The 16,064-nt window shown below is 36.4% G+C and overlaps 2 protein-coding genes across 2 annotated transcripts; one reads left to right on the plus strand and one right to left on the minus strand.

The window, feature by feature from the left end:
• Nucleotides 1–880: 880 nt before the first annotated feature.
• Nucleotides 881–10,704, minus strand: LOC128552310 (protein GVQW3-like). Its single transcript, XM_053533343.1, has 2 exons — nt 10,638–10,704; nt 881–1,344 (listed from the first exon to the last, which is right to left on the minus strand). Exons 1-2 carry the CDS (start codon nt 10,702–10,704, stop codon nt 881–883), a joined length of 531 nt encoding a protein of 176 aa, XP_053389318.1.
• A 211-nt stretch (nt 10,705–10,915) lies between these two features.
• On the plus strand, nt 10,916–13,468 carry LOC123537891 (fibrinogen-like protein 1). The gene has a single exon (XM_045321799.2). It carries the CDS (start codon nt 11,037–11,039, stop codon nt 12,447–12,449), a length of 1,413 nt encoding a protein of 470 aa, XP_045177734.2. The 5' UTR covers nt 10,916–11,036; the 3' UTR covers nt 12,450–13,468.
• The last annotated feature ends 2,596 nt before the right edge of the window (nt 13,469–16,064 follow it).

Here is a 16,064-nt window from a genome sequence, read left to right on the forward strand (position 1 = left end):
ACGCGTTTTAATATTTGATCAAAATGGCAGCTATTTTGTTTTCATGGTAACGTAAACAATGGCGGATTTAATTTATTTTTAGATATTTATTTGAATTGAACATTCAAGGAAACAATTAAAAAAATCTCTACTTTTTTGGAATTATCATACTTCACATATTTTATATTCAAGAAACTATTAAAATAGTATATCTATAAGGGTATTTGCTAAGTGATCCAGCAGCGTGTAGGTGACGTCAATTTTTCTTAAATTTCAAACTGCCATATCTTCTTCAATACGAGGAGCGTTTGAAAAGTAGTGGCACTAGTGGCGGGCTTCCATACCTCAGTCATTTTCCAAGAAATGACTATGTGAGACATTTAAAAGTACTCTCCGCCTGACTGTGCACACTTTTCCAGGCGCAAGAGCCACTCAAAAAATGCATTTTGGAAGCGCGCTTTAGGTATACTGTTTATACACTGGAATAGAGCGCTTCCAACTGCGCTGCGCGTTTCAAAGCGGCGCCCCCTTAAGCATGATTTAATGTATGGGTTCAACCAAAAGTCACAAGGGGAGAGATCAGGGCTATATGGTGGGTGTGGTAAAACCTCAATATAATTCTCCTTGAGGTATTCCTGTACTACGAATGAACGATGGGCCGGGGCGTTGTCATGTAGCAGCTTGATGCCACGCGCCCCTGTCCTTGGGCGCTTAGCTGTGTAGTGGTCGAGAACAGCAGAGAAGACATTTTCCTTGTAAAATGTACCAGTAACACTACTGTGTTCAGGGACAGGGACTCGAGCCACAATTCCATTGGAGTCAAAGAACAGGGCATACATAACCCGCCTGACGCTTCTGCTCCGCCGAGCAATAACGGGCCTCTCGTTTTCTTTTCACATACCTATATTTTATTATTTTCTTTATTGTCAGGCTCAAAAACGTACAGCCACGTCTCATCACCTGTAACTATTTCTTTGATACGCCTAGATTCCTTGTTATTATATTTGACGAGCAGGCCGGAAGCTTTTTCTGCCCTCTCCCTCTTTTGCTCAGGGGTCAATAAATGCGTTATCCAGCCTGCACAAACTATACGCAGGTTTAGCGTTTCTTTTAAAATCAGAAAAACCGCTGATGAATTAAGTCCCGACATTTCTTTTATCTGCTCCACTGTGCATCTTGCATCTTTCTCGATTATTACTTTCACATCATCTATGTCTTTGTGAGACACAGCAGTCAGAGGGCACCCAGGACGGGCCTCATCTTTGGTGCTGGTTCTCCCCTCTTTGAAGAGAGATACCCATCGGGCAATACTACGGTATGGCAGCGCACTGTCCCCGTACACTTTGTCCAAGTCGGCTTTAATTTCTGCAAATTAAATGTGCTTTTGCACGTGATTTTTGTGCCATTTCCGGTCAGTTTGACAGAAAAATCGTACTGTTTCCATTGATATGCCACACTCGATGGTACACGTACAAATGGCGAAAATACTCGACTTTTGCCACTACGGTACTTTTCAAATGCTCATCGTATTATTTCGAGTTTAAATATTTTTTCAGCTTTATGAATGGTTCGGCTTTCATGTCAAACTCACATGGCTGACTTCTGACATGTCGAGTTGTCGTTTTGGTGGGATAAAGACACGACTATAAGACATCTCGACAAAAATATATGTCGATTCGACGACCATGATTTGTCGTTACAAGAATTACCTCTCATAGACTTTCGGTTGCCGTGCTGTCATGTTGTGTCTTCGCCCCGCCATCACGGCAACTCGACATGGCAGAAATGAATCACCATAAGGATCTGTATTGTAATTATCAAATAGATAAGAAATTTTCTGTTCGGGATCTTTGAGCACTTCCAATATCCATTTATAAAAGAGTTCAGCTTAATAAAATCTATAAGAACATTCCTTTGAATCATAGAACGCAACGAAGCAAAATAACAGCAGACTCGGTTTTAAAAAGCAAGCGTAATTCTAACACCGTCTTATCGCCATTATATATATATTAAAAGAAAAAACAACAACAATCACAACAACAAAAAAAAAAACAAACAACAGAAAATATAACAACGTTGAGTCCAAATATGGGGAGACCTTTGCTGTTGTGATAGTTAATAAAATCTAAAAGAATGTCCATAGGAAGCATAGAACAAGCATTAAGCAAATTAACAGCGGACTTGGTTTGAAAGAGTCTGTATATTGAGAGGAAATGGTACTAGTAGGCGTGAGTGATGTTGCACTTTTCATTGACTTAGTTATATGATATGCCAAGTCTGGTTTTTTGTTGTTGTTTTTTTTTTTGTTGTTGTTGTTTTTTTTGTTGTTGTTTAGTTGCGCGTTTTATGCTTCAAAAGATATCCTATAACATAATTTTAAAACCTGACTGGGCTTGTATTTTATTTATACAACTGAAAAGGAAAGTACAATAGGGTTATTATAACACTAGCTCGAGTATGATCCGACTTTGCAAAATCCACAATAGCCGAATACAAAATCCAAGATCTAGCTACTGTTATAATAACCCTTTTATTATATACCTCTACCTTTTTGTTTGTTGTTTTGTTATTGAAAGAAATCTTCAATGTTTATCGATATTAAAATGGAACTAAGTAAAGTTCTCATGTGCGCTTTTTATAGAACTGTGTCAGGTCATGCATAATGAAAGTAGTCTGGCAGCATACAATACGGAAGGTACAATACGGAAATAAAAAGGTACAATACGGATTTTTTTCTGCCTGTTCGTATTAAATTGTGAAAAGCAAGCCATTATTTTTTTATAGAATTTATATAGGTATATAATAAAAAGACTCCTTTGACATTTTCAAATTTTGAATTGAAATAAAGCCTTTTAGTGCGGCTTCTATGGAAAGAAACGTTTACATTCAATTGCAAGGATATAGTCAAAACATGTGCGAGCTATGTCTGACAATACATCATTCTATTTAAGTACGTGCAAACGTTCATTGCTGCGCTGCAAATTTTTTTACTATCTGGTAACAAGTCCAAGGTTGTTTGCTTTACTTACGTGGAAATGTTTTCTGCCAAAGTACACAATTAGAATGTGAAGTTGAACTAGTTTAAAGTCAAGATTTTGTATTTTTTGTCCCGTTTTATCAGATAAAAGAATTAATCACAGACAAGAAAATGCGCAGCTGATCGCAACGCTTAAAGGAGGTCAATCACATTTGAGCAACATTTTATGACATTTTTCAGTTTTCAAATATTCTGTTACTGATCTATTCAAGGAACAAAAAGACCCATTTCATAGAGTTTAGATCCTGAATGGAAATGTATATTTTATAACTTTTTATGAAATTTTGTAATTACCTCCCTTTGATATAACAGTATTCAAAAAGTGGATTATATCTTTTTTTTTTATTTCAATATAGTTTCCAGTTTTACATTCGTATTTGATAAATATTTAAATATTGGGATATCTCAACATTCTTAAACAAAAGACAAGTTTTAAAACAGCGTGTAGATTCAGAATTCAGCTATTTTCCAGTCTATCTTGGTTGAAGGGAGATACTAATAATTTAATAAACTTGCATTTTTGACTAATTTTGGCAACATATATACTTGTCAATGCAAATCTATGACATCTTTTATACACCAGTGCTTATATTTATATCATTCCTCGGACAAATGTTTAAAAAATTATGCTTATGCTAAAATAACGCTTGGATGAGCAACCTGAATAAGAAAAACAAATTTTAAAAATACTTTTAGGAAAAATCCGACGTGTATTACAGTGTGCCCATACCACGTGACTTTGATGTCATTTTATGGCTAATACGGCAAGCTGAATTCCGTCGCTTCGATTCTTCAGAGTAGCGTAAATTATTAATTTCTTGATCAAATATGACCAAATAAAGCGCAGGCTAAGGTAAAAAGTGAGTACTACACTTACAAGTTATCGGTTTTATGAACAGATAAACAATTTTGGCCTGAAAACGGGAAAACTGATTTGTTTAGTGAACATTAGCATACTAAGACGGCAAGCAAGTGCCGTTTTTGATAGAAAAAAAACGGACGATTATGGACACCAAAGGTGTCGTACGTATTAATGATTCACAGGGATTTAATGCCGGCTGTGTAGTAGACCTTAGTTGACAAAAATGTAGCAGAATTATTGAAAAACGGTAGAAAATGCAAAATATGCTAAGACGGCAAGCCCGCTAATACGGCAAGTCATTTTTTTTATAAAAGATATCTTTTTGCACAAACTTAAGCGGTATTCAATTTTATACCCAACCGTGGTAACAGGAGATAGAAATGTCTCCGCCTGTCCATCCGTCTACCCATCCGTCCGTCCGTAACATTTTTGCTTGGTGCATGCTTCTAAAACGTCCTGTCGGATTTCCATCAAACATGGTTCAAATGTTCACCTCACCATTGTTGTATGAAGAACTCAGCCGTATTCGATCAAAGTCAAGCTAGTTCACTTTGAAAGTTTGAAACTTAATTTCGTGTGCATTCCTTATCTTCTAAACGCCATGTCGAATTGTTATCAAGTTTGGGTCTGATATTCATCTCATCAAGATACTGAGCAAAATCTGTGTTCCAGTTTAATGATTCAAGGTCACGAGGTCATTTTGAAGATTTGGACTTATTTCTTGTTTTGGATCATATGTCCTAACCCCTAGTGGGATTTTCACAACACTTGGGTAATAATTATGTTCACCTCATCAAGATCAGGTCAGGGTCACAAGATTAGATTTAATATAAGAAAAAGTTACTTTTACAATAACTATGCTTCATAAATGCGTGTGAAATAAGCATTTATATAAAACTTCAATGACATTTATCAGTTCCTAGAATCACTAGGGTTGAAAAGGTTATACGAATGGTCTATAAATAATCGTGAGCTAAATGTTTACCTCTTCGTCATGATCCGGAAGCATAACACAAATATGAGATTTATATTTCAACGGTTACTTCAGCTTAATGGAAACCTGTTCACATCTGAGGAAAAAATCTGCCCCGCCGAGTACTTTGTTTTCACATTTATAGGGAAATCTTTAAAACTTTTGAACTCGGCAAGACGTTTCAGAATCACAGCTTCAAAAGTTACATGACATCCTAATGAACCACATGAATAATTGAGATACACTTGGTACAGGATGGTCGCTGCGTTGTTCTAGTACTACTGGTTTTAGATCAAGGTCACGCTGAGGGATCAACTATCTTGTGACTGTTAATGTAGGGCATTTTGAAATTATTTTGAAAGTCTTCACAGTTTTTCATTTCAATCTGGCGATTCCAAGATGTTCTCCTTGCAGCGTATGTTATCAAAATAACATATATTCTGTATACGTTGCTTTTTATTTTCAGAACGATGAGGCCGAAAGACAATAAAAAAATATGCCAGCAGCAGATCAGCACAGCCTTCTCATTGATACGAACCGAAGATGAAATATTCAATAAAATAGTGTACGCTTGTTTTTCTAATAAACATTGTTCACCAGGAAATCCGTCTGTTAAAAAATTAAGAAAGCTGCTAAAAATTCACCTTCGAAAACAATGACATCAAAGGTAAAGAAAATTGAGAAGCCATCAAAATCACCAAGTGCTAAACAGTTCGACGTTCACTTTACATTTCTGAATCGAAATTTGAACGGGAAAGCTTTGATGATAATGTTACTGTGCTATCTGAACCAGATATTGATAGACTGAAATTGAAGAATTAACTAAACTAGTACCTTCTGTTGTGTACGTTTTTTTCAGAGGAAGGTTATGATCAAAACATGTTGACATTTCAAAGACAAACAACATTGTTTAGTTCCGGTATTGTTTTAGCGGTTGCAAGGTAACGTTATTACTTTCTGATAAAATAAAGTTTTCTTTGTAATCTAGACAGTCAGGAATAAAGAGGAACTGTCAATGTATTTGATTTTTATCCCGTTTTATGAAATTAAATCATTTTCATGATAAATTACTACATAAATCTTCAACATATATGTAGTCCGTAATACGTCATATACAGCACGAGATTCTTTTTCCAGCACTGATAAATATACCGGAAATCCCCGTCTGGTATGCAAGAAAACGATTCTTTTACTGACTGTAGGTGCAGATGGAATACCCAACTTTCGGGTAGCTGTTTACGTGATAACTCGGCTGACCCGCATTACCGCCGGAATAGTTACCCTCGAGTCTGGTCCTATAGTTAAGTGTTGTTTTGTGTTTATTTATTTTGTTTTGTTTTGTTTTGTTTTTGAGGGGTGCACATTTACCCTAGCTATTTCGATTAACAACCAATAGCCTAAAAGTCGTTCTTTTTTCTTTATCATTATAATTATTTATTTTATTATTATTTTTGCAGTTTGATTTTCAAGTATTTCATTCTTTTAGCCTATATATTCTATATAATAACGTAAAAAGTAAAATATGGCTTCAAGCTTTCGTCCCACAGTGAACGCGAGAACTGGCAGGTACCAGCGTTCGCCTCGCCTAGGGTATACATTACGTACAAAGTGGGAAAGCCACAGTTTGTTTGTAAATAGAGAGAAATTTTTGACGCAAAAATTCCCGCGTATTCTGTTGACAGCAGTAAAAATCCAGTACTATCATGATTTTCATTGTGAAAAAATAATATAGATTTTTACTGCATTGAGAAAACAAGAAATCTTTGGGAAAGTTAGTTTGGGTTGGGCTATCGTCAAGTGTTCAACATCCTAAGGGTCTGTCTGCAAAATCACCAGAAACCCCGCAAGAACACTTTGTGACTTGACTTACATAACGATTCTTTGACGTTTTTATGTAGTTTTTGACAAAAAGTCGAGTGATCTACTCTTGGTAAACTTCCGATGACTGTTTGGAAAGAAGTGCGACTTCATAGACGATATTTTCATGAAAATGACTTGCCGTATTAGCGGGCTTGCCGTCTTAGCATATTTTGCATGTTCTACAGTTTTTCAATAATTATGCTATTGTTTGTCAACTAAGTTCTCCTACACAGCCGGCATTAAATCCCCGTGAATCGGTAATACGAACGTCACCTTTGGTGTCCATAATTATCCGTTTTTCTGTTGAAAAAAGGCATTTGCTTCCCGTCTTAGCATGCCAATTTTCTCAAATATACGATCTCCGACGCAGTTCAACCAAATATAAATACTTTTCTAATGGTTGATCTACAATCTACGACCCAGGTCAACCAATTCTGAACACTTTTCAGATGGTTGATCTACGATCTACGACCCAGGTCAACCAACTCGTATGGCGTCTTTGATGGTTGATCTACATTCTACGACCCAGGTCAACCAATTTTGAACACATTTCTGATGGTTGATCTACGATCTCCGACGCAGTTCAACCAAATATAAATACTTTTCTAATGGTTGATCTACGATCTACGACCCAGGTCAACCAATTCTGAACACCTTTCGGGTGGTTGATCTACGATCTACGACCCCGGTCAACGAACTCTAAACGCGTTTTTGATGGTTGATCTACGATCTAAGACCCAGGTCAACCAATTTTGAACACATTTCTGACGGTTGATCTACGATCTCCGACGCAGTTCAACCAAATATAAATACTTTTCTAATAGTTGATCTACGATCTACGACCCAGGTCAACCTTTCTGATGGTTGATCTACGAACTACGACCCAGGTCAACCAATTCTAAACACTTTTCCGATGGTTGATCTACGATCTACGACCCAGGTCAACCTACTCTGAAAACGTTTCAGATGGTTGATCTACGATCTACGACGCAGGTCAACCAACTATAAAAACTTTTCAAAAGGTTGATCTACGATCTATGACCCAAGTCAACCTTTCTGATGGTTGATCTACCAATTACGACCCATGTCAACCAACTCTAAACACTTTTCTAATGGTTGATCTACAATCTACGACCCAGTTCAACCTTTCTGATGGTTGATCTACGATCTACGACCCAGGCCAACCAATTCTAAATACTTTTCTAATGGTTGATCTACGGTCTACGACCCAGGTCAACCAATGCTGAACACTTTTTCGATGGTTGATCTACGATCTACGACCCAGTTCAACCAATTCTGAACACATTTCTGATGGTTGATCTACGATCTACGACGCAGGTCAACCCACTATATAAACTTTTCTAAAGATTGATCTACGATGTACGACCCAAGTCAACCTTTCTGATGGTTGATCTACGATCTATGACCCAGGTCAACCAACTATAAACACTTTTCTAATGGTTGATCTATAATCTACGACCCATGTCAACCTTTCTGATGGTTGATCTGCGATCTACGACCCTGGTCAACCAATTCTAAACACTTTTCTAATGGTTGATCTACGATCTACGACCCAGGTCAACCAATTCTGAACACTTTTTCGATGGTTGATCTACGATCTACGACCCAGGCTAACCAATTCTGAACACATTTCTGATGGTTGATCTACGATCTACGACGCAGGTCAACCAACTATAAAAAAACTTTTCTAAAGGTTGATCTACGATCTACGATCCAAGTCAACCTTTCTAATGGTTGATCTATGATCTACGACCCAGGTCAACGAAGAAGAGTTTTTTTTTATTGTCGACCTACGATCTAGGAGCTACGCGCCAACTTCACAGACCTTATGTGAGTTATTGTGAGGAATGTTAAAACATCTTTGGACTGAGGGGAAGGAGAGGTGCGTGTGGATGGCGAGGTAGATCAAAGATTATGATATGTAAGTGAAATTGAGAAGCGTGTCATAAAGCTTTCACCAGGACTAATATTTGACCCCAGTTACCTCGACCTTCAGGATACCTGACCTACACTATCAGATGTCTGACCCTTACCAATACCAATTTTAATGTAAAATTGTTTTGATAATAGGGACAGTAGTTAAGAAGTAGTGAAATTTAGGAGCTTGCCATAAAACCTTAACCTGAATGCAAGGTGACGGCGACACCAACAACAGGGCGTTTACAATAGCCCTCCTTATTCTACGAATAGTCGACCCAATGTAAGATATAAAATGGATACAGAATCATAAATATAATATCATAAAATTACTTTGTTTATCTATATATAAGCAAAACCAAAACATTTAGCAAAATTTTCATAATTATTCTAGAAGTATTAATTTCAATTATACAATTATTCATATTGCAATCTAGAAAGAAACGCACGAATTATATGCAATATTATCAGTTTTCGGCTAAGGGTTCGACCCCCACCTTTTGAACGGGAAACAAGTTTTCTACGAAATCTAGAGTTGATTCCTCATGTATTTATGAGTGTAATTTCCTTACATAAAGTGGAAAAATACCCAATCGTCAATATACGAGGGTCGTTCACGAAGTACGTAGACTGATCCTGCTTCACATTTGCAGGGTATAAGTTCAACACTTGCGAACAAAGACGTCTTAAATTCGGGGCAAACAAAAATAATGTATCTGCTACAAATGTACCAAATCTGAAATTGGTACCCAGCATAATATTTGTTGTGTGGTCATTTGCTAAGGTATGGGATACGCATATAGCGGCCCACGCCAGAGACGCCTTCATAATATTAATTTTCTTTACAATACTTTTCCTAATCAATGTAACCATTTTCCGTAATTTGTAAAAGTATACTGACCAACTTTTCTCATAAAATTCAGAGTATCATTTGAAGAATGCAAATATTCCTTTTCAGCAAGATAACAATCTCGGTTAACGTAAAAAAGACAACATTTAGACAAAACATGTAGAAATTGGATATTTATTTGTCATTTATTTATCTGGAATAAAATCTGTAAAAATACCTTTTGGAAACAAAGAACGCAACCAAGAAGAATAATAGCAGACTCGGTTTCATTGATTCTGTTCATGAGAGGTAATGGAATTGTGCAACACCTCTCACGCCCCCTAGCACCGGCTTAAGCGGAACTCTATTACACATATGTTGCATGGACTCCATGATCCCAAAGGACCAGAAAAAACAACAACACTGAATCCAACATCATAACACAATCTATCTTTAGGTGTATCATGCCTTATCAAGTTATTACGATTATTGATCACTGATGGTTGAGCGCTATTTCAAGATAGGTAAACTTAAATTCTTGTTTTTCTACACAAATTCAGAAGTTTCTGTCGGTGTTTACCCAAGTTAACGCAGTATATAATGTTTCGCTAAGATTTCTAGATGTCTTGTGATGCCATTTTCAAATCAGATCACGTGTGGCTGCCCGAGACAAAACACCGCTTATTTCAGACTTGATGGACATTAACATATAAAGAGACTTCATTTCAATGTTATAAATCATATTCACGAAGTTGAGGTGATTTTCTATTGCAGAAATGTTTGCAGTTATTGATGATTGGTGCCCCGCCATGCATTATTTCATCACGAGCGGGAACATGAATAGGGACACCTACCTTTCTTAAGCCAGCTGGATGGTTCCTCACATGAAGAATTTAACGCCCCGAGTGAGTCTCAACCCCTCATCGGCCACGGAAAAAAAGTAAAGAAAATTAAAGTTTCTTGTTTAACATGGATAGTCGACGAAAGACCCCACCTGGAATGGATGGAACAACTTATTTCCAGCCTATCCCAAGGCAGGTGTCATATTTACCTCCCCAACATCCAATCTAGGCAAATACTGCTGGAAACAGCATCAATTTAAATAAATCATCCAACACTGAACATGAGCCGGAATATCAGCCGCGACCGGGAATCGAACCCGTATCACTGGCGTTGTAGTCGAGCCTGCTAACCAATGCGCCACTGACTTCCTGAGGAGGTCCCATTGTTAATAAATAATCTCTTACTTCATCCTGTGTGTCGTCATTCTGTTTTAAAATTATTATATACTGTTGCTAGCAGACACGTTACTGGTTATAACGGTACCAGTAACCATAAACTACAGATAACGGGAAAAAAGCTGTAGCACCAGTCTACGTATTTATTGAACACCCCTCGTATTTCTCTATCAGTATAAAACGTATCTGTTTTGCACGTTTCAGTGATTATTCAACTGGTTGCCAAACTGTAATGTTAAAATAAGCGGGCATGATTTGATCTTGCTCAGATGTTAGAATAATAGGTGGCTATATATATATGTAATATACAGTAGGAAGCGATGGAGAAACTTGTGATATATTTCGTGTTCTTATTATTTTCTGGTGCACACAAAATTCTTGCTTATACATCAGATCATACAATGGACAGATTAGATTACATGGAAGACAGGCTTAATGCGGAAAGTGCACGGCTTAATGCGGAAAGTTCACGTCTTAGTGCGGAAAGTAAAGTCAGAAAGAAAGAGTTCAATATTTTGTATAACAAACTTGGACACATTGAAACAATGCTTCATAACGTGATTGAAATGAAAGAAACTAAAAGTGACACTTTTAGATTTAATGACGGGACTGGAGCTGTATCTGGTGACAAAATAAAAAAAACACTACTTAAAGCTTTAAAGGATGAAAAAGTTCAGAACATTAGATTTCGACGAGAAATATCTTACGATATGCGCAAACAAACTGAACACCTAAAGAAAGCTTATGAACGTAATGAAAACAGCCTGAATAATATTTCAAGAGAGGTTGAACTGCTTAAACAGGAAGTAGTAAATCAACACGTTGATTCAAAGGAAACGGCAAAGCATTTCCGACAAAATATAGAAGAACATATTCAAGACCTGAGGCCTCCTGTAAACTTTACGAAAGAAACTGTTGAAACGATTTCATTAAATGTTGAAACCCTTAAAGAACAGATTACCAATATATCGGTAAATCTACAAAACGGTATACATTTTCAAAACACGTGTCCCGACAATGCACTTGAGGAAAAGCTAGAGGTGACCAGTGTTCAACCAGTCAAACGGTACAAATCGTGTTTGGAATTATACAATAATGGCTTTAAGTCTAATGGAGTTTTCGACATAGAAATACATCAGTCTAAAGTTGATAAAACAGTGGTACCAGTTTACTGCGACATGATCACTGACAATGGAGGTTGGACTGCATTCCAACGACGTCAAGATGGTTCTGTCGACTTTTATCGTGACTGGGATGATTATAAATATGGATTCGGCGAACTGGATGGTGAATTCTGGCTTGGCAATGAGTACGTTAACATTCTTACCAATGACGGTGAAACACATGAACTAAGGATTGATCTTGAAGACCATGAAGGGAATCGTGCCTATGCAAAATATAGTAAATTTAAGGTAGGTCCAGAGAGCACAAACTACACGCTAGAAGTGAGTTGTTATTCCGGGGATGCTGGTGACTCGCTGTTCAAGCCTAGTGATAATGATTACATACATAACGGAATGCAGTTCTCTACAAAGGACAGGGATAATGACCAATACAGATTTGACTGTGCATCCCACTGTAATGGTGCATGGTGGTTCAACAATTGCTTTGCTTCAAATTTGAACGGTTTATATAATAAACAATCAGAATGCTACAATTACAATTGTATTATTTGGGAAAGTTGGAAAGGCTATAGGTACTCCTTGAAATTTACTGAAATGAAATTCAGATGAAATGTGTTTCTACTTTTTATAAAACACGTATTGAGATGTGCTGGGCCTTTTCAGTCTAGTAGAACATGTAAATAAAAGATCAAGGATGCTTCTAAATAAATCAGTGTTTCACTTTCATTACATCTTTTTGGCCTTGCATTAAAATGAAAAAAAATATTAAAACCTTAAAGACCATTTCGCATTTCAGTTTATTATTGCATGGTACTTGTATTGTCTAAAGAGCCGCCAACCGTTCAGCCTGTCTAAAAGCACAGGCCATGTTTTGATTTGTGCAAAAATAGATATATACCAGGTAGTAATAAGTTGAAATAATTGCAAATTTAGAATTCTAGCTTGGCAAATAGTATATTAACTTCCTTACCACGAGTTTAGGACCGTGATTGAGTGAATGGTGTCCATCCGACATATAATAAATGTAATGTTATTCTAGAGAAAACAAACTATACACTTGAATGAATAGTTATATCAGGGACGGTGGAGACTCGCTTTTGAAAAAGGATCTGACTACATACATTCTCTCCAAAGGATGTGGAGAACAACCCCAGCACATATTGCAACGGTATGTGGTTGTTTAACCACAATGCTTTGCTTCACATTTGAGGGGTATATATCTTAATCAGCTGTATCCTCTGAAGTGAATGGAACAATTACCGTTACAACATGAAGTGGATATACGATAGAAAATATATAAATCAAAATATTTTAGTTACGCTGTCTGGATATGAAAAATAGATTACCACAACTGGAGGTGTGCTAGATATTCAATAAATAGATGGTTTGGCGCAAAAACCTTCCCAACTACATATGAAATTTGCTGACATGAAACTCCAAGATCATAAGGATTTATCTGCGTATACTTTGATATATATCGTAAAGTTGAGATGTTTGCTGAAAGTGTATATCCGCTTAGAAAAGTTTTAAATAATATGTATAAAAATGTTTTTGAATAAATGTTTTGTGTAGAACGCCTCAATGTTATATATATAATTGATACTTTGAAAAAATAAATTTATATTGTTCGATTCCTTTTTATTTTAAACTGAAATATCCTAATTTCATTTTACACACTGTTTATCTTCATTTAATTGATATATCTGAACTGGCATATCATAGTATGTTGACCCCCTTGAAAGTAACCCGATAATCAATATTGATATCTCGACTGATTTTGAGCAGTAGATTACAAAATGCTATTGTGAAACTATTTTCTATGGTTAATTTCAAATATTTCTTTTAATTTGTGAATGTTTTAGCTATTTTGACAGTAGACATCGATTTCTTCTTTCCAGTTTAAAGTAAAAATATTATTTTAACAGAAAATCTTCTCACTTACAGTTCTATAAGGCCTAAAAAAGTTCTTTGTTTCCGGTAACATGCTTAAAAAAATTAGGGTAGGTAGGTCGGAATTTTTTTTTTTGGATTTTTTTTTATTAAGGGAGACTTTTCGGAAATTATTTTTGTGTCAAAAAATTAATTCAAATAAGGGGGTTATGCCTTTAGAGCATCAGGAAGTTGATTTCTAACATCACTGACCATGTTTAAAGCATAAGAAGAGCAGTTTTGCAACTTTTTGTTAAAAGGTTGAAAAAAATATTCACCAAGGCCATAAAACATTTAGGGTCGGGCCAAAAATTTAGGGTAGGTCGGGATACCGGAAACAAACAATTTTTTTACGCCTAAGTATCACCATTTCTTTCATTGTAGAGATTTACACAAGAGAATCAATCTCTTATAGAGTGACATTGTTGAATGAACATCGTTTGACAAACCTAATCATGTCCAAGTTATATCAATGCAATGGAAAAGTAAGCTATCTTTGTTACTTCCTAGACAGGATAACACAGTCAAGCTTCGAACAGTCCTGAAATTGTTTTCTTTGGTTTTCTTATATTTCTACATATTTTTCCCACTATTTTACGCATGTTGTTTCGAAAGTTCGACTTCATCATCGTAGTTTCGAGATTTCGGCTTTCAAGGTATGGTGTTCAGGAATAAAAATATCGATGGTCTAAATGGAACACCGTAAAAATGGCCAGAACAAATTTAGCGTAAATTTTTTATGCGAAAGGTTAGGGGATAAAATGCGAGTTTTATTCCAATATTTTTGCTCAAAGCAATATCAAGATTTATGAAAAATCTATGGATATACGACTACAACTAATCTAATGGAGACAATCCAATCACAGGGAATCGCTTTCACACAATCGACAATCAAGGGGAAGAAGACTCGATATTTTTCTCGTTAAAAGAGTACATCTTTATTACCATCAGATTTGTGTATAAAAAAAATTAAACCTGACAATAAGTTAATTTTATATCAAAGCCATCTACAAGCTGCAGCTAGGTTGGTAATGTCCAGTTAGGTTACAAACCGCAGAAATTGTGTCCGTGTACTATATGATAGTATTTCCACAGTACTTAGATAAAGATTCCCCTCCCCAATCCAAGTTTTATGGTAGATGAAGACATAGTTTGCTCCATCTGTTACGTGATTATTCCAAGCATGGATGAGTATCTTGGTAAATATTTTTGATTTTTATTTAACGACACAATTATAGGTTATTTGGCGACTTTCCAGCTCTGACAGTGGAGGAGAACCCAGGTGCCCCTCCGTGCATTATTTCATCACGCAGCGGGCACCTGGGTAATAAAACCGATCTTCCGTAAGCCAGCTGGATGGCTTCCTCATATGAAGAATTCAACGCACCGAGGCTCAAACCCACATCAGTGAGGGGCAAGTGATTTGACGTCAGCAACCTTTACCATACGACCACAGAGGCGCCACCTAACTTTTGTAAGGATTGACTTACTGTCCCTAAACTTGGTGTATAGCAAGCTTATACTAGTATTTAGATTTGGCTTTCAATCGTATTTGTGGTCACCAAAAAATAGAACAAAATGGTTTCAGTTCAATATCTTTAGTTTAGGCAAAGAGCTATAAAATATATATATATATATTATACTTCTTTGGTTTAGGTACAACTATTGTCAGCAAGGTTTGCAACCTATATATCGCCTGTAACAAGTGTGAGGAATGTGTGTCGGTATATTTTAGCTGGCTGCATCCTGTGCACCATAACCAACGGTCTTAAATTAGTATGTTCCATTTTATGCCATGACGGAATTTCGACGTATAATTATGCGTATTGTATCTTTATTTCTGAATCGCTTGATTGGATGCAGCCAAAATATGTGTAACAGAACAAGACACCTTTTTTTAAACAGAACATGATAGAGTGGTGCACTGTGAAAACCTAGTTTTCGTGGAGTTTCCACGTTTCTCGTATGTTATGAGTAACGACGCAGAAGATCGTATAATATATCAATATAATTTTACTAATTTGGGGCCCCGATCTAAATTTTTGAGTGCCGAAAATAATGATTCTGAGCTATAAATCTGACCAGTTCTGACGTTTGACAGAGTCGGCTAGACACTGTCACCTCAATGATCGCAACAGGCCACATTCCTTGGTGTTCATACATATTTAGACAGAAACAAATTAGACTACATAGTGGCAAGGACTTTTGAAATAAGTGGTATCGAATAGTGACAAGGTATCTAGTTACTGAGAAATGAATGATGTTGAACATTAACAGGTCATATCTCGCACTAAA

Source organism: Mercenaria mercenaria, unplaced genomic scaffold (genome assembly GCF_021730395.1).
Source record: "Mercenaria mercenaria strain notata unplaced genomic scaffold, MADL_Memer_1 contig_2260, whole genome shotgun sequence".
Lineage (NCBI taxonomy): Eukaryota > Metazoa > Mollusca > Bivalvia > Venerida > Veneridae > Mercenaria > Mercenaria mercenaria.